This window comes from Tauraco erythrolophus, chromosome 2 (genome assembly GCF_009769465.1).
Source record: "Tauraco erythrolophus isolate bTauEry1 chromosome 2, bTauEry1.pri, whole genome shotgun sequence".
Classification (NCBI taxonomy): domain Eukaryota; kingdom Metazoa; phylum Chordata; class Aves; order Musophagiformes; family Musophagidae; genus Tauraco; species Tauraco erythrolophus.
This window is the reverse complement of record NC_141466.1, coordinates 112,975,348-112,993,650: the sequence shown is the minus strand read 5'-3', so window position 1 is coordinate 112,993,650 and position 18,303 is coordinate 112,975,348. Positions and strand designations below refer to the sequence as shown.

General features: G+C 41.7%; 1 protein-coding gene across 1 annotated transcript in view; it reads left to right on the top strand.

The window, feature by feature from the left end:
- The first annotated feature begins 1,386 nt into the window (after window positions 1–1,386).
- ENAH (ENAH actin regulator) overlaps window positions 1,387–18,303 on the top strand; it is a 102,572-nt gene continuing 85,655 nt past the window's right edge. The window contains exon 1 of the mRNA XM_086631762.1: window positions 1,387–1,424. Coding sequence (XP_086487888.1) covers window positions 1,420–1,424 — 5 coding nt within the window. The 5' untranslated portion in view covers window positions 1,387–1,419. The remainder of the gene's footprint in view (window positions 1,425–18,303) is intronic.

Below are 18,303 nucleotides of genomic sequence, written 5' to 3'. Positions count from 1 at the left end.
ATAACTAAACCCTAGAAAACACTGGTGCTTGTTAAGGAAAAACGAAATCAGAGATGCAAAAGCACTAAGATGTCTTAACATCATTGGAAATGGCAAAGATACTTGCTAATCACTTCTGTTAACGGAGTTGAAAGAGAACAAGTATTCAGTGCTTGACAGAAAGGAGCCGAACACGAGCTGGGTTAAAGTTACGCATACCGTGTGCTGGATCCACTGGGAGTACTAAACGCAAAACATCAATCTGTATTTAGCGCAGACGCGGGGGCTATCGAAAGACGTAAAGCTGAAATAACATTCCTGTATTCCTGAAAACGTGTCTTAGGCCACACGCTTCCGAGGGCACAGAGGCAACTGGAGGAGCCACACAAACCCAGGCCGATTTACCTGCCGTGGACTACAAGGATTGTGTGTTTTCCCTCCCACACCAGTGTTACCACTATACCGAGGGCCGGGTGGTGCGTGCGTACATATACACACACATATACGTATATACACTCGGTCGGACAGACGCCGGCGCGGGGAGCAGAGGGGCCGAGGTGCGGAAAGGCAAAGAAGGGTCTGCTGGTGGAGGGGTTCCCAACCGGCCTTGGCGAGCCTCAACGACAGCCGCCGAGCTCCGCCGGCCGGGACGCGCCTCTCCGGCAGCCCAGCCCGCCGCTCCGGGGCGTCCCCTGCGCGCCAGGTCGCGGCACGGGCCCCGCCGCCGGCACTCCTGGAGGGGCGCACCCGAGGCGGGCGCGGTTCCGCTTCCCCCGGTCCGAGGGGCGGGCCGGGGAGCAGGGTGTCGCCGCCGTGCCCTGTCCCCCGGCCCCGCAGGACAAAGGCACGGGGCCGCTGGAGAAGGAGCTGCCGCGAACGACCGCTGGCCCTGAGGAGCGCCTCCCGGGGAGCCGCCACCTCACCTGAGGACGGTCCGTCCGCCCGCACCGGCGCGGGGCCGCCGAGCCCCATTCACCCGCACGGGCGGCAGCGGGCGCGGCCTCCGCGACCCGCCCCCTCCTCCCGCCTCCCGCCTCTCCCCCCCCACCGCGTCCCCGTGCGCGCCGCCGCCGCCGCGCCCCTCGCTCCCCGCCGCTCCCTCAGCCCCGCCGGTGTCTCCGGCCTCCCCCGCGCTCCCCCCCGCTCGCCCATTCTCCTCCTCCTCCTCCTCCCCCCGCCCTTCCCGCGCGTTGGTTCGCTCCTCCCCGCCCCTTTCCCCCACCTCTCTCGTCCCCTCCCACCCCCCGGCTCCCCGCGGTGGTCTGGCCCGGCCCGGCGGCGGAGGGAGCGGCGGAGACGGGCGGGGAGGCGCTGGCGGCCGGGGGTCTCGCTGTCCGTTGACGCGCCGACCCCTGCGGAGCGGCGAGGAGCGGAGCGGGGCGGGGGAGAGAGCGGAGCGAGCGAAGAAGCGGGAGCGGCTCCCCGACACCGAGCAGCACCATGAGGTGAGGGGCCGGCGCCGGAGCGGGCGGGCCGGGTGGGGGGGGGGGGTGTCTGGGGGGTGTGTGTGTGCGCTCCGTGCCCCTCGCCTCTAACGGTCCGCAGCCATTGGGGGGGGGGGCGCCCGGCCGGCGGAGGGGTGGGGGGCCGGGCTGAGGGGAGCCCCGCGGTGGGGGAGGGGCCCATTGTTAGTGGCGGGTGGGGGAGGGGCGGCCCCGCCGTCCCCGTCCCCAGCGGCGGCGAAGTTGCGCTCGGGGAGCGGCAGCGGGGCCCGGGCCGGGCCGGGGGATGGCCCCGCTCCGGCGCCTCCCCCGGGCTGGCCGCGGCGGTGCGCGCCGGCATGGCGTGAGCCCCGGTCGCCCGTCTCCTTTCTTTCTCTCCCGGTGTTTGGTGTTTTGTTGGGGTTTTTGTGGGTTTTTTTTTGTTTTTTTTTGTTTTTTTTTCTCCTTCCTTTCCCTTCTCCTCCGCCTTCACCGGCGCGTGTTGCATTGCAGCAGCAGCAGCTGGGCTTTTCCCTGTGTAATCAATAAAGAGGCGTCGGGGGGGTGTGTGTGTGTGTGTGGTGGTGGTGGTGGAGGGATCGGGATCCCCCTCTCGGCAGCCGGGAAAGTGTCGCGTTTGGAGGTTTCGGATGTAAACAGTGAGGTGGACGCGGCTGGGGGCCGGGAGAGGAGGGAGGTGGGCAGTGGGTGCCTGCCTGCCTTCCCGCCGGGAACTCCCGCTCCCCGCCGGCTCATTCATTTGAAGGCGATTTTCTGCCTCCCTGGCCCGTCCCCCCCCGCCCCAGCTCTTTTCAGTGCCTGTTCTCTTTCCATAATCTTCTTTCTGGATTGGTGCAGGACCCGGGGAGAAATGCGGCTCCATAGCCCGAGCGCTGGTCTGTCTCTTCGGGGACGTTGTGCTCCCTGTAGGCCTGTCCCTCAGTTAAACAACGGGGAAACCCAGTTACTCTTTTGTGTTTTTTTTTTCTTTCATTTTCTTTTCTTTTTTTCTTCCCCCCCACCCCCCCGGAAGATACTGTCTGCCTTTGCAGTTGGATTTGAACGTTCTTTGTCTTAAAGACGATTGTAAGTCGTGAGGTCCTTTGGAGTATAGCTCGGCAAGATTTGTATGATGAAAATCAGCAAATTCCTCTGCTGCAACAAACTGGAGAGCCATGAGGATTTTCTGTAAATGACAGTAAAATCCCAATTAAACTGTAAGGTTTCCCCACCCTCCCTATCCGTGCATCTTCAATGGAAAGGATAGTTTTGCAGCGGGAAGCATGGGAACAATCTCCCTGCTGTTTTATTTAGAATTGTGTTCCTGTATTTCCCTCTAGTTTTCTTTGTTAACTGTAGGTATTTATGTCCTGTGTTATTTTAAGCTTTGTTTGGCTTGCGATCATTTATTTTCACTTATTCACGTTGCTCATGTAGAAGTCAGATGCAGTGCAAATAAAGAGTTACAACTTACAAAACTTACAGTTCGTATCCAGATCCTTTAAACAGAGGTTTGTTGTGTTTTGGGGTTTTTTTTAATTATCTTGACAGTCTTTAACACAATGACTGCTGTTAATCTAGCAAGAGTTGGCATAAATATTTTGAGAAGCCCTGTATAAATTTGGTTTTCGTAGTGGCAAAAAGGACGGTAATTGTGCGAGTGATGCTGAGGGAAGAAAGCTATACCAGCAAGACTGCTCTTTCGCTGATGTAACTGTATGTGTGCTAGGACTTCTGCCAGCTTGGAGGGAGCACAAATGCTTCTCTTAACCAGTGTAACAGGAAAGTGTCTAGGTTGAACCTACCCTTAGGTTGCTTATTTAGATGTTTGAATAGTTGACTTGAAGCAGTTAGTTAATACAGGCACATGCATATGTTATAGATCTGGAAACTTTCTACCTGCTCGTGAGTGCAGAGCGTTAAGCCGGCAGGAGGGAAGCGTAGGTGCAAGTTGGATGGTCGCTCTGAGTGGTCGTCGGGTGTTTCAAAGAAATCCGACTTCAAGAACACTCATTTCTAAGCCTTTCGGAAAAAGCAGCAAGCTGTACCAATTAAACTACACAGGCTAAGAAAATGATGTGGTTAAAGAAGTATTTTCTTTCTATAGAGGCACTATTAAGTTGACTCAGTTTTGTTTAATTGGTCCAACTCCAGTACAATGGCAAGCTTTCACTGCGCGCTCTCTCCTTGGACTTGTTTAGACTAGGATTGATGGTACATTTCTGAAACATGTTTAAACAATATCTTCACACAATATTTTGCTTGGGCAATGTCTTTTAATGTGTATTTGCTGGTCAAGGCAAGTCGTGATGGGGGAGAAATGACAAGGTGGATGGGACGAGTGACCAGTGTTTCATATATAGCTCCTCTATTTGCAGGTGGTGTTAAATCTTAGCAGTTAATACTAAAAACATGCTTCTGATGTGATATTGATGATCTCCTGGAATGCATAAACTGCATTCTGCTATTGCTGTTCTGCAATTAAGTATGCAGTTGGTGCTCCAAAGAATACAAAAAGAAATAAACACTAGAACTCATTCTGAGATGAGCTGGGTTAAAAAAAAAAAAGCCCTCCGTTTCTGTTCTGTCCTTCGGCACGTACTTGTGCGAGAGCCTATTCTTCAGCCGTCACGAGCCTGAACTAATTCTGATGATTTCATGTTAAGATGTCACATCTTGTCTGGGTAGTTAGCTGGCCAGTTACCAAAGAGCAAACTGGTTTTCCCTATGTCAAATGAAACTAAACATCATTGTAAAGAGCATCTTCATACTGTAAAATAATCAGCAGTTCAGTAAGACGCAAACATCAGCCGTACAAGTTGATCACAAGAATTAATTTTTGTAGAAGTCTGTTTTGTGTTTGAATTAAAATTCTATGCTGTTTGAGTAGCATCTCTTAGGGGTGTTAGGTTGCTCATAAACTCTGAATATTAGATATCCCAGCTAAATGGTCTAGCCTGAGTATGAAGTTACTTGGTTCAGGAGCCAGCTGGGTTCAGGGTTTGTGTGTTTCTCTCTCCCCCGCTTTAGGTAAACAGATGATTCCCGTGAACACCTGTTGCTCTCATTGTACTGTGGTTAGCTAAGTACTGCTCTTAATACAGTTTCCTGCATACACTTCTCTCATAACAAGTATCCAGGAATTGGCATATTCAGTGAGGTTTCCATTTACAGGCTGGCTGGAATGTGATGGGGGGTTCTTTGTTGAGATCTAAATAGCAGCACAATTTGGTGCCCTGGTTCTGGTAAAAGCGTAACTTCCCATTGTATTTGTACAGGAAGAACATGTGTGAACAGACTTTTGTGGAAGCATATGTTGAAATCGGTATTATGGAAGCTGATGAACATAACTCCACTGCTAGAGCTGGGATTCTACAGTGAAGGATAACTAAATTATCATATTTTTATTTTTTTTAAAGTATCTAGCTCATTTTGTATGCTAACTCCAATAAAAATAAATGAGCTTTCCAAGATACTTTTTTTTTTTAATCAAACTGTACAGCCTTCTCTTGGGATTACTACATCCATTTCTTTGTGTGGGAAAGAATTGGTTTTCATTAGTGTGCTAGTCAGAAAGCAGACTGCTTAGTCTGGTTTCATTACCCAAGTTGCAGGAACTAGAAAAGCAATTGTATTTTTTTAGAATTTTACATGCTAGCATTTCCAGAGCCCAGTATATACTTTTGTGTTTACGACAGGCCGTTACGCATATCATATGTGTGAATGTTCGTTTTGTGTTTAGATAGGTCAGGCAGCTAAATTATTATAGATTTTGCCTTTTTAGAAAATCATGTCATATCCTCACTTGCGTTTTCAGAGTAAAAAGGTAGCTAAATTTGTGGTCTCTAAACCATATTAAATTTTCTGCTTACTTATATTCAGCAACTTTTCTGCCCAAGTATGTTGCTTTAGAATGTAATTCATGTTATCATTTAAAAATCAATGTATTTTGTGCCAGGGTTAGTAAGCCTTCATTATATTTTAAATGTTGAGCTAAGAAATCTGATACCGTACTCACTGGGGTTTTTTATGTCTTTAATACATGAGTGAATGCCCATGGCAGAAGTAACAAAACATGTACCTTCATTAGGACCAGGAATTCTTGAAGGAACCCACACGCGTTTCCTAGGGTTTCCAGAAAGTGGATACGCAAGAGCATTGTATTATTAGTGACAGTAGTATAGTTCAGTCCACTGCAATAGCTGCAGTTACTTAAGGTAGTAAAATACCAGAGTAGCAAAGCCATTCATTTCAATAGCGGCATTAAGTTATTGTGTACATCAGTACGTAGGGTAACACTTTGGAATTGTGCCTTTACTTTAGTTTTAGTACTTGCACGAAAACCTATTTGAAGTGGAAAGCTTAATTTAGTTGAGAAATGTTTGACAAAATGTTGAAAGTGCAAACAGGCAGTTAAATTAGACTGGATATGCATAGCTGCAACAACCAGTACAGTTCCTAAAATTGCTGCTATCTCAAGAGTAAAATTGGTGGTGTAGGCAAGTTCGGTTTGTGTTTTTTTCAGGTGGATGCAAGAATTCAGGTTAATTTCCTTGTTCTTGAGTAAACGAATGGTCTGAGTCATCTGTCTGATAGAAGTGCAGTCTTTAGCTAGTGCTTTATTCGTGACAGTTGCAAGTAATTTTTGGACGGGTTGTTTCTGCCCACCTGATATGGGATCTGACAACTGTTTTGCCCTCAAGGTCTCTGGGTAGTTTAGTGAATTATTTTGATAGTAAAAGTTTAAGTCTTTAAAAGATTACTGTGTGAATGGAGGGTGCAGGAATTGGAATAGAATTTTTTTTAGAAAAAGCTATTTATGACCATCTCAGCAATTATGTTGTCAGCCTCTAAAAATTAGAAACAGTCTGGGAGTGTGTATAATTCAGGAATGCTCTCTGGAAGGGTATGTACAAGTTTTTTTTCTTGACTCTGATTCACGGCTTCATGTTTGTTGTCGGTGGTCAGGAAACAAGACCGAGTTAGTCAGTGTCCTACTTCAGACCACTGTAGTGTAAAAGCCTTTTTTCTACGCTTCCATAAAAAGGAGAGGAGTTATTCTTCCAGCACCCGTTTTGGCGGATGCTCGCTAGCACCCTTGCGCCCTAAGTGACGTCTCTCAGCGCTGCCTTAGGCATGTGATTGGAAATACTTTTCCATGAGGACTGCCTCTTGCCGTGCCAGTGTGTTTCATGCAGGACTGTTACAAAAGCAGGTCACGGACCCACTGGGTAGAGTCATTTGCTCTCGTTACTAGAGAGCAAATGAATTTTGTGGAGCAGGTATTATTCCCTTCTTTACTTTGACCTTTCATCTAGAATTGCTCGTGACAGTTCATGCCTGCTTCCACTCAGCAGTGTAGAAATACATGTGCCAGCTCCCTAAACATCCAGACATGTTTAGGTTTTAAGAGTGCTGTAGTGTTGAGAGAAAGCAGGAGATCTGTGCTTTTTATGTTTGATGCTAAGAAATCTGACTTTTAGTAGTAGCTAGAAGTAAACGTAGCAAAGACAGGAGTCCCGCAAGCCTTGTTGAACAGTTCATTTTATTTAAGTAATTTTTAGTGGTGCCCGCCTCACTCCCCCACCCCACGCCTGCCTTTCCCTGCCAGTCCTTGTGAATTGTATAAGACTACCTTGTGTTCTTGGGCTGTTGGCGTCTCTATTGGGATTGATATGGGAGCAAAGCCACTTCTGTATCTGTCAGTATTTAAACCTGCGAGATGAAGAGCCAGTGTTGTGTCCCTACTGTCCCTCCCCTGCCCGAACTTTCCATGTGTTCTTACAAACCTGGCAAAGAACGAGGTTTGTATATGAAACAGGTTGCCCAGAGAAGTTGTGGATGCCCCATCCCTGGAAGTGTTCAAGGCCAGGTTGGACGAGGCTTTGAGCAACCTGGTGTAGTGGAGGGTGTCCCTGCCCGTGGCAGGGTAGTTGGAACTAGATGATTTTTGAGGTCCCTTCGAACCCTAACTGTTCTATGATTCTATATGGAATCTTTTTTTCCCTTTTAGAAATGGCTGCACTACCTTATTTTAACTTTCAAGTTTTCTAACTTAAGAAGTAAAATCTTAGATCTAAGTAACTGAGTCTGAAGTAGTTTTGCCTTGTCTTAAAATGCTCTGTACCAATACAGGTTTTAGAGGAAAACGTTGAGTTTTATTTCAAATACTCTTAATTACTTGTTCCATTAATTCATAAGCCTCTCCTCTATTATTGCTTATTACAAGTATCCTTCACTGTAGCTGTTTCACGACTAATGTTTTAAAAATATGAAAATCGTGCTTACCGTCCTTTGACGGGGTTACGTATGTGCTGCTCCTAATGTTATAGTTCTGTAGACACTTATGGGCAGCTTATGGAACTGCTCCTTGGGAGACAGCGTGACGCTTTTCAGGGTTTGCTTCCCAAATGCTAGTGACAGCCTGTTGGAGAAAGTGGAACTGTTCAATGTGACATGAGATGAATCGTCAGCCTACTTTGGATTAGTCTATCCAGTTGAACTGCTAGTAATAAGCACAGGTTTTGGGAATCAATGCACAAGTTAATGTGAGGAGTTGAAGTAAGATTCTCTTGCTTGCTGTGAGTGATCTTTAGACAGAGCTCATTAAAAGAAAACGTGATTGATGTTCAAAAAAAAAAATATCTGCACTTAGTTTCACATATTGAAAGTTCTTCAGGCAAAGCTGGCTTATATAAAGGAAGAATAGTAAAAACTGTATCAGTTTGGTCCAAAATGAGTATGCTTCTCTGCTAAGTGTGTAGGTTGGTGGTGTAGTGGGTTTCTTTTTGTTGTGTGGTTGTTTGTTTTTTGTTTTTTTTTTAAATTATAATAAGGAAGGGTGCTGATATGGGGGAGAGAAATGGATACTGATTGCGCTCCAGAGGGTAGTATAAAAATGCTACTTAGCTGGACTGGTGTGCTGCCAGAAATAACTCTCTAAACTCCTAGTTTGCAGCAGAAACAAGATTGGAAGGATTTTGTTTCAAATGTTCTCTCATTCTTTTGTTATTCTTCGCAAATTTGAAACTTCTTTTCTGTTTCGTGAATCAGGTTACAAAGTAATCTATATTTATTGCACATTCCATAAACAAGGTGAGGTGGTTGTGTATTTGGAGCATACTCACTGCCTAGTTAAAAGAAGAAGTACTTTCAGAACTTAGAATTTAGCAGAATAGTAAAAGAACAAGAGTAATCATTGCTAACGCCTCTATTATGCCTTTAGTTGCAGTTTTGTAGGAACTAGAGAAATATTTTAATTCTCTTTCTAGAGGAAATCAATTTCTATGTATGTGTCATTCTCCTTAGAGCAACTTCCTCAAATACAGTTTAATACTTAAATTTTTTTTAGGCCAATGACTGCTGTCACTTTATTGCAGGTTACTGTACAGTGATACCAGATTTTTAACTGAAAGGCTTTGAAGGGCATGGAGCTAAGGGCACATTTTATTGTGGTCTTGTCTGGCTACTGGTAAATGCTTTTATGTTTCAGTTATATAGATCAGTATATGTCTTCATATGTGATCATATCTGCTAGAATTGTATATTTTGAGGAGACTTCCATAGAAGTTGCTTTTTTTTTTTTCTGATTGTATGAGATTGAAAATGCAAATACGAAATGGGAAAATGATGTATTTCCAACATCAATGCTGTAGTTAATGTATTTCCAACAAAACTTTCAATACTGCTATATTAGTGGTATTTTTACTGGCATTGGTGGAAAGAGGTGGTTGGTATTTTTAGGTTCCATTCAACTTTCTGGTTGGCTTTGCAAAACTGACTTAAGCATATGCTCTGAGTAAATCTGGGCTTTCAACCTGGTGGTGTTGCTGCTTAAAACCACTAGCTCTTGAAATAGCTTTTGTTAACTGTAAGCATTTTTCGGGTACTGAGCTTCCAACTCTAGGCTAGCAAGAATTTTTCTTTTTTAGCTACTGTAGATGTTCATGTCAATAATGTGTTAGAATGAACAATATACACTGCCACTTGTTTTGAAAACTTATTTTCTCTGTATATTTTCCTGTTCTATAAAAATATCTTATTTTCTCTGTATATTTTCCTGTTCTATAAAAATATCTTTCCCCTTCTTTGCTTTCTTTTAAAAGCTTGGAGTCTCTTATAAACAGTGCATAGTGATGTGTACATCTTTTGTTTCCTCTCCTGTGTTGAACTCGTGTTGATATTTGAGGAAAGTGTATGATCGTTTTGGCAAACCTTAGTCCATTAAACAATGCTGACTCTTCTATCAAAGTACGTGGTCTAAGTTAATGGAACAGATTAATTTTTTTTTTCTTTAACTTGTGGATTTGTGCTTAAAAATTGAACACAGTGAAGCTTTACTGTAAAACTTGTACTGTGTTCTTGAACATATTTACAAAGACCATTTTTAGAAAACTGCAGTTGACTACTGTGCATTAAGTTAAATGGACTTTACAATTTCAGAATAAACATTGTTATCTATTGTCTGAAATAGATGGTGTGGCCAGACTGACAAAACAGGTTCGTTTGGAATAGGTTTCACTAGTTGTGGCAGAGATAATAAATCAAAGTAGTGAATGACAGCACTGTCATGAAAATGATCAGTGCTGAAGCTGAGCATTTGTGTGTGTAAGTCTGACCACACTGAACATATTACTTAACTACAACCAAATTATGCCTACGCTTATGTACTACTCTACCGAAAATACTGAATTTTTTTAAAGTTAGATTTAAAGATACTTTTTTTTTCTAATTGAGAATACTCCTGCTTTCATAACAATCTCTGAATTTAGTCAGAACTCAAGAAGATACTATTGTATTTTAATTTATTGTTACACACTGATATATTTAGTTGAATCATTTCAGCGTGAGTAGAGCAGGAGGATGGTGCAGGAAGTAGCTGATACTTTGTATCTCTATTCAGTGTGCATATGTATATGAAATAAATGTGTTTTGAACCCAGGGCTACCTTCCTAGTCAGTTATGAACCATCTGGGCTGAAACTGAGTATGGAGACAGTAGTCACTGTACATAGTAATCATGACTTTTCTCTTGGTTAGAGCCTACTGTTTGAGGGGTGAGTGAAGACAAGAAAGACCTAGCCAATTCGATGTTCTTCTGACCTAGAGAAGGCTGAGAAGATAGGTTCATCTTAGAAAGCCAGCAGGGAATCCATGTCTAATAAAGAGTAGAAAGAAGAGCGGATGAATGGCTGGAGCAATTGAGTAGTAAGTTGTTGCTAAGAAACTTAAGCACAAGTTGAATCCAGTGCTTCAGCTGCTTCTTCAGCCTTACATGTTTTGGAGAGTAGTTGAGGAGGTTTTGTAGCATTTCAGTGATCTTGTTGGTTTTATAGCTACTAAGTGGAAATATAGTAGTGAATTTCAGGTGAAGAATTTTGACGTGAGATTGAGGGGGAAGACCAAAGCATAAAATACATAACAGAAGTAAACTAAACACATTTTGCACCCTAAAGATCTTGTACTGTAACCTCAAGGACTGTGGTAGTACCATTGTTCTAATTTTCTCAGTATGGTGTGATGAGTCTAGTTGCTTTTAGTTTAGTGATCAGCTCAGTTAACTGTATTGTATATGAATTATTCTCAAAATTATTACTGCTGCACTTTACATCTGACCTTACAACTAGGTTGTGAGGTGAAGGAATCTGGACTGCTGGCTTCAGGGACTTCATTTTGTGTTTTGGTAATATCTTAGAGTAGTCTTTTTGTAAAGTTTGGAAGAATGGTGCATCTCAGGCATCTTGGTTTGGCATACTATAAAGGCAACTTAAAACCAGTGAGTGTTCCTGTATGTTTTTATTTGCTGTACGTTTCTTACTCACTGATAGAACAGTTCTATGTTCCTGTGATTGCCACTGCTTCCAACAGTAGCTAAATCCACAAATGGATGGCAGCAAGATAAAGGCAAAGATTGTCTTGCAGGTTATGAATGCTGTTGCTGTAGCAGTGTTGCTCTAAGGATATAAACAAGACAAAAGTTTTGTAGGGAGAGGCAGTATCTTTTATTGGATCAGCTGCTGCAGTGGTGGGGAACAGGACATGGACAAGCTTTCAGACATACAAGCTGAATTCGTGAGAAAGTTATGCAATTCTTTGGAGACACCATGTGGAGATTTTGTACTGTGTGGATTTTTTCAGGCATGTTGCAGATACAGGTAGACGTTGCTGTGTGTTTTATTTTTTTATAGGTAGCTCATAGTTTTGATGTCCGACCTAGTAGCAATGTTTAGTGTAATTCTTATTTCAAAGAATAAGGAATTAGGTGCTTGCAAACAGGTTAAGGAGCTGTAGGCTACAATTTAAACTGCTATTTGGTTTTCCATTGCTCTGCAAACATGATGTCTGCATAAAGGAAGTGGAGACTGCATTGCAGAGAAAAATGACAAAAAGTAGAACTGTGAAAACGCTTTTCAGATGTTACTCTTCCTGTGTAAAGTGTGAAGGTGTATTTTCCTTTGAAGTATCTGACTACTGGGAATCACTGGAAAAAATGCTCAGAGTGCCTTGTTTGAGGAGCCCCTCTGTGTTATTTTTGTGGAGAGGTGGTCTTTGTCACTAGTGTGACTTGTGTGTAGTAAATCTGTAACATGCAGATGAAAGTGGATTGTATTGCAAGAGTTGCATCTTTAGACATGACTAATGCTTGATAGTACTAAATGGTAGGATTTTATTTTTGCCCTATCGAAGCCCCTAGTTAGTCATCACAGGATAGAAGAGTGTACAGTTAAGCCAGTCCTGAATACTCTGAATATCTCGCCTTCCATTCATGTGTATCCTTTTCTTAGGGCAGATGGATGCAAAACAAGCAACCTCTCCCCTTGCTCTCCTCCCTGCCCCAACAGTAAAAAGAAAACACTGTTCCTGATACATACCATTAACCTCTGCCTGTGTATGAAGGTGTTCACTTCTTTAGGATTCCCAATGTTTGATGCACAATCTTCACCTGTGATCGGGTACGCGATTTCTCTCTAGTCTGTTCTGTGGCTCGCTAGTGGTGAATAAAAGAGGGAGAGAAGTAACTGTACGGTGTGAGAAATGCTTAGCTGTTTTGAATTGAGAAGTGCTAGTAAGCCTGTTCATAAATGGTATGGTTTACGTTATCTAGGCCTTATATAGTAAGGCTTTCATAACTTTTTCATCAACTTGTTCTGAGTAAATTGGACATATTTTGTAAGTGATGTTAGGACGAAGACTGAGCTGTTAGTGTAACTCTTAGGAATACTTTCAGGTTTGATGATTTATATAGTGGCAATCTCGGTTTCAACATCCATATATTTGAAATCTTGTGTTTTTCCTTCTGAATTGAACTGAGCTCCCTGTCTTCAAGTATGTTGGCAGTTGGGGTGGTTGTAGGGAGTGGACTCATCCCAAAGCCCAGCCATTAGATACTTCGGTTGTATCTCTCAGGAAGCTTACCATGGTCATGTCTGGGAATGGGGATGGTGTTAAAAAAAGAAAAAAAAAAAGAGGCAAAGAAACAAAAAAATGAGAGAGGAATCTCCCCAGTTTGGTGTTGCATATTTTCATATAACTTATGATGTATCAATGTATCAGTTTCCCAACAGTTGAGTGATCATGATTTTCCTAGTCTTTGGGGAAGGGGGAGAGATTTTTATGCAATTTGTACTGACTTACAAAAAACTTTCTCTGCTGTGAAAAGGAACACAGTTAAATGTCCATACATAGTTTAGCTTCAAAATTCATAACAGATCTGAAATTCCAAGTAGTTGGGGTTGTTGCTCATTTTTATTTTTTTTTTTTAAAACAAAACCAGCTCCCCAAACAAACACACACAACACAAACAAAACAAAGCAAAACTATTTAGAAATAAAGCCACAGGCTTTTCTGCTAGAGTTTGAGAGCTTTAATTTTTTTACATAGTATGACAAAAATCTGGAATAAAATGATGAAGGCATTCTGTACTTAAGAATGAAAATTTTATGCATCTAAGAACTTTTTCTTGGACATTACTATAGAATTAAAATGTTGCTGGCCATATGCGCTGTAGTAATGGATTTTTTCTCAGCAGTGCCATACCCTAACAACCATTTAAATGTACAGAATCATTTTAGTGTAAAACAGAGTAAGTGTTGGATATAGCATCTTGGGTTAGATTGATGATGAGGGTGGTGTTTATGCTGGGAATGTTCTGTTTCTCAGGAAGGCTGGGGTTAATTGTAGCTTGGCAAGTGAAAAAAAAAAGTTCCATATTGTTTTTCTGCAGTAGATTCCTGTTGCTATGCAACAAACAGAATGTCACTTAGTACAGGATATATTAAATTTGTATTCCCGGCACATATCTCTGCACGTTCATTTTATGCTTTAACAGGAGGGTATGGTTCTGACTTCCTGTAGGACTGTAGTATGAAGTATAGATTTGAGCTGCTATTCTGGTGCTTGCTGTAGCTGCGGTGACGTCAGCGTACTTGCAGAGCCTTTCTTTGTTTTCGGGTGGATGGGACACCTGTGCAACACAATCAGGCTTCCAAGCAGACAAAAAGGGGTGGTGGTTCTCTTCCCTGAGGTGGGATAGTATTGCCAAGCAACATGTTAAGACTTCAAAAAGGAGAAATTTCTTGTATGGAAAAAAATCCTAGGTTATGAATTCTGAAAACCTTTAAATGTGATGTAGAGAAAGTTAACGCAGATGGCACTGTGTGAATCTTTAAACCAAAAGATCAGTTAATTTTAATTATTAGAATTAACTTAATATGTTGACACCTCCCCTCCCTATCTCCCCACTCCCCCCAGTGCTAAAACCAACCAATCCCAGCATCCAAACTCCTTACATTCGCTGTAGACGGATTCTGGAATGAATGTTTAGGGCATGTTTGGGAGACTTACCTTCTATGGCTCTGGAACCACTAATTAAGTAGTGGACAAATCACAACATCTGGTAAGGCGTGATTTTAAGATCTAGTTGGACTTCTATAGTGGAAAAGAAGGGAAAAATAATATTGAAAGCTAGAAAGATGTTAATTTGATTTTCGCTTCAAAGACTGTCATGCAGTATATATGACTGAAATACAGATACTTGAAAGCTGCGGATTTTTAATACTGTGCTTTTTTAGGAATAAAACGCATGCATTGTGTCTTACGTGTTACGATGTTTTTCCTGTATGATAATCTGTTTTATTTTAAGCAGTTCTCTGAATTCTGTTGTGGATTTTGAAAGCCAACTTACAAAATTAAGCTGAAATTAAGTTAGATACTAAAATTAGCAGGTCAAATACTCTCACTTTTTCTGCCCTTAGAACTGAAATGTGCCATTGTCTAGCATCTCTTTAAATTGTCAGTCTGAAGCAGATTTGTAAGTAACTGGTTTTTATAACGTTTTCGTAAATTTACTGAAGTGTGGCTTCTTAATAGAACAGAAATCTAAAGGAAGAGTCAAAATGAACTTAAGAAGGATTCAAAACATCTTGGTACTGTTCTCTTGCTCGTTTTGCCAAGGGGATCCCTCTAATATAGAAAGCCTCATTAAAGGAGCAAGCAGCCTTTAAAAATACAATTTTCTTTCTGGTAGTCTGCTGCTTAATTCAGAGCTCAGTGCCAGAGCGTTGCATGCCTGTTCCCAGGAAGACCCAATAAAAACCGTTTCTCTGTGTACACAAAGAGAACCTGATGCAACCTAAAAAAAAAAAAAAAATTAAAAAAAAAAATCTTACGGTAATTCTATATTTGGTGAGATCAAACCTGAGCTCTGTTACAGAGAAATGATTTAAAGACATGGACAGGGATGCTTGGGAGCTTTTTACTTTTGGGAGATGAATTTTTGCTTCTGTTGCAGAACTGTTTGGCGAGAAAGAATACCGCCTGTGGCTTTCAATGCTATGATGACTTGTTTTACTGGTATCTTTTGGCACAGGAAACAGTAGGAATTTGTAAACCTGCCTCCTCTTCTTGAAGAGGGGGGCAGAACGTAATTTAATTATGAAGGTAACAGATTTATCTGTAACTTTAGTGAAATGAACTTATTTTAATGTGTAGAATGGAGAAGTTCTAGGATATGCACAGGAAATGGGGAAATTTGAGATGCAAGTTTTAAGTAGTGTGTTGGTAGGCTACTTAAGTAAATCTTAAAGGAACTCGAAGTAGAAATGGATGTTCTAAAACCACTCTGGTTGTAGGACAGAGAGCATTTAAAAGTTAAATGTTTTAAAATACTAATCAATTTATTTTTATCTTCAGGTGTCTACACTACCTCTCCACTGTTATCTAACCGGACCCTAAATCCATCTGTAATGTTGCAGGAGTACTCTCTTAACTTCTGTTGTAATGTAGCCCATCCTCTCCTTTTTCCTCCAAGTCTGGTAACAGTTATGATTTTGCTGAGAGTGTTCAGGGCTAAAGAAAATCTCCACAGGAGTTTTCCAAGTATAACTTTGGGATTGAGAGACAAACGATTGAGACCAAAAATTAACAGCTAGGAACAAACGCTTTTATTGTTTTTTTTTTCCTTTTGTTCCCTCCAATCTTTTCTTCCTTACTTTTTTTTTTTTTACTTTGAGGGGTTTGTACTGTTGTGCTTCATTGTATAATGGGGTAGCAATTGAGAAAGAGCAGAAAGATGCAGCAGGTAAAGCAACGATTGATTTGCATGTTAATGGTTTCCAGATGAAAGTAATCAGTGTATGGGTAGTGCATACTATTTTGATTTTTTTTCTTTTTTTTTTTGAAGCTCAGGTGTTATGCTGCCATAAACAGGGCTATTACAAAACAGTCAACTTTTCATATCCATCATCTTCTCCCTCCAAATTGAAATTATATTGGGGCAAATCCTATTGCAAGTTCTGTTTGTCAGTTGAAAAGAAAAGAATACATTCTTTATGTATGTATGCTCAGTCACACTGCCCTGCCAGCTCTTGGTCATTAATTACTACCTGTATGCATACGCTAGGTACAGAATTCTGTAAAAAGGATGTTGACGCATGTGAACAATTACACACTATTTTTCCTCCCCTACAATAGAGGCTGGATTCTGGTTTGCAGAAAGAATTAGATTGTGGTTTGAAGGCTGCTTTTTTTGTTGTTGTTTTAGGTTGTCTTTCTCTGTTGCAGAGGTTGAAAACAGCCTCTGATGAATGAGGTAGGAAACTGCTTGAAGAGAAGATGATTTCGTGGTCTCAGCTCAGTGTTTTCCAAAAGAACTTGACTGCTTTTTATTTTTCGAAGAGTTTCTGTCTTTTGGTGCTGGTTGAGTTGTTCAGAGTTGTCAGGGATGTTCATTAGCTGTGTCCTGACTTGTTTCCTTATTGACTAACTTATGACTGTGGGCCTGATCTGTCAAAACATTAAATTGTTTAGCGTATACCTTAATCCTTCACAGCACAGAGAATTTTATACAGCCACTGAAGACAAAAGGCCCTTGGATTAAATGATCAATATCATAAGACTTGGAATACCAGTTGTTGTGCTTCAGCTCTCCAGTGGAGGAAACAACTTCCCATCTGTTTCTTCTTTAATTTCTAACTTTTGCTAATTTCTTAAAAATAAGCGTGTTCAAGTTTGACGCTCTCAAATGCTGCATTTTATGGCACTGCTTGAACTGCTAATAACTGCTGAATTTGGTATTCAGAACAAGTTTTGAATAGTGTGCAAAAAAACGTTCACAGCACATTGAAGAATGAAGAAACCTGCTAGCTGTTCATTTACTCCTCAGTCCATCTGTCCTAAGTCAGGAGTAGTCTGAGAAAAAAGGTGGGAGACGCAAGAGGAGTAAGTACATAACTAAGACTTTTTAATGGGTTTACAACCATAAGTCACTCCTTCCTCTCATAGATAAGCAACCAGACCTTTCAGTTGTTCTTAACTCTTGTACTTTTTTTTTTACTCTGAAGGTTATTTTTTAAACCATATTACAGTGTAATTTCTCATGTTTTTTAAAAGTTGAAATAAGTAGTCACACATAATGTGCCTAATATTTGAAATACGTATAGATTTGGAACAGCTAGATTCTCAACCACATGTGCTACCTAAAATCAGTGTAACTCTTGGTAGTTCTTGTCCTGCTGGTAGAGCATGGGCATGAAGGAAACTGAAACTGTGAGTACAACAGCGTGTGCTTGCCAGAGAGGTATACTGTAACTCCAGGAATCTACGTTCTGCTCATACTGTCCTTGATCAGAGTTGCTAACTTCAACCAAACTAAGATCCGTCCATATTTATCTGTCAATTTTTGATAAGACTAGGAAGAACCTTGACACTTAGCTCATTGTTCGAGTGTTTTGTGTGGGTTAGACCATGTGGCTTTTTCTGAAGATGCTTCAAAATGGTCCATCTTGATCTCTCCTTTACCATATAGCTAAAAGATAGGTGATGTTCACCTGTTTTATATAATGAGATAGTCTGCTTAGGTGACTTCTTTTAGATACTCAGAGGTGCAACTGCTCTGTAATTAATGATGGAATGGCTCACTTTTATGTGTTTTGGCTACATGGCAGAAGCAGGCCTGGCTATTAAGGAGGGAGGTGTTGCGCTAAGCAGCAAGGAATAGGTTTTCAAAATAACTGTACATGCTCTCTGGCTATATCTTGGGAGGCTCGGGAAAAAAATGATACCAGGGAATGGTCTGGGTAGATAGACTTTTTTTCTTGCAGACTCTGGTCTGTAGACTGCAGACTGGGCACCTCAGTTAAATATATCTTTAATCTGAGATGGTGTCACCTCTATTGGGAAATTGATCTTTGGAAATTTTATCTCGCTACATGATTTAAATCTTTCTGTGTATAAAGACTTGCATACTCACTAACCGTAGACAGTAGAGAACAATTCTCCCCTTTGAAGCTACCTCTACTGTATGTGAGGTTTTGTGTTTCTCCTAAATATTTTCAAGATGAAAATCACTAGTTTCATTCATCTTTCATCTTCCTACCAGTTGTTTCTCTCTTCTTGGCCTACATAAT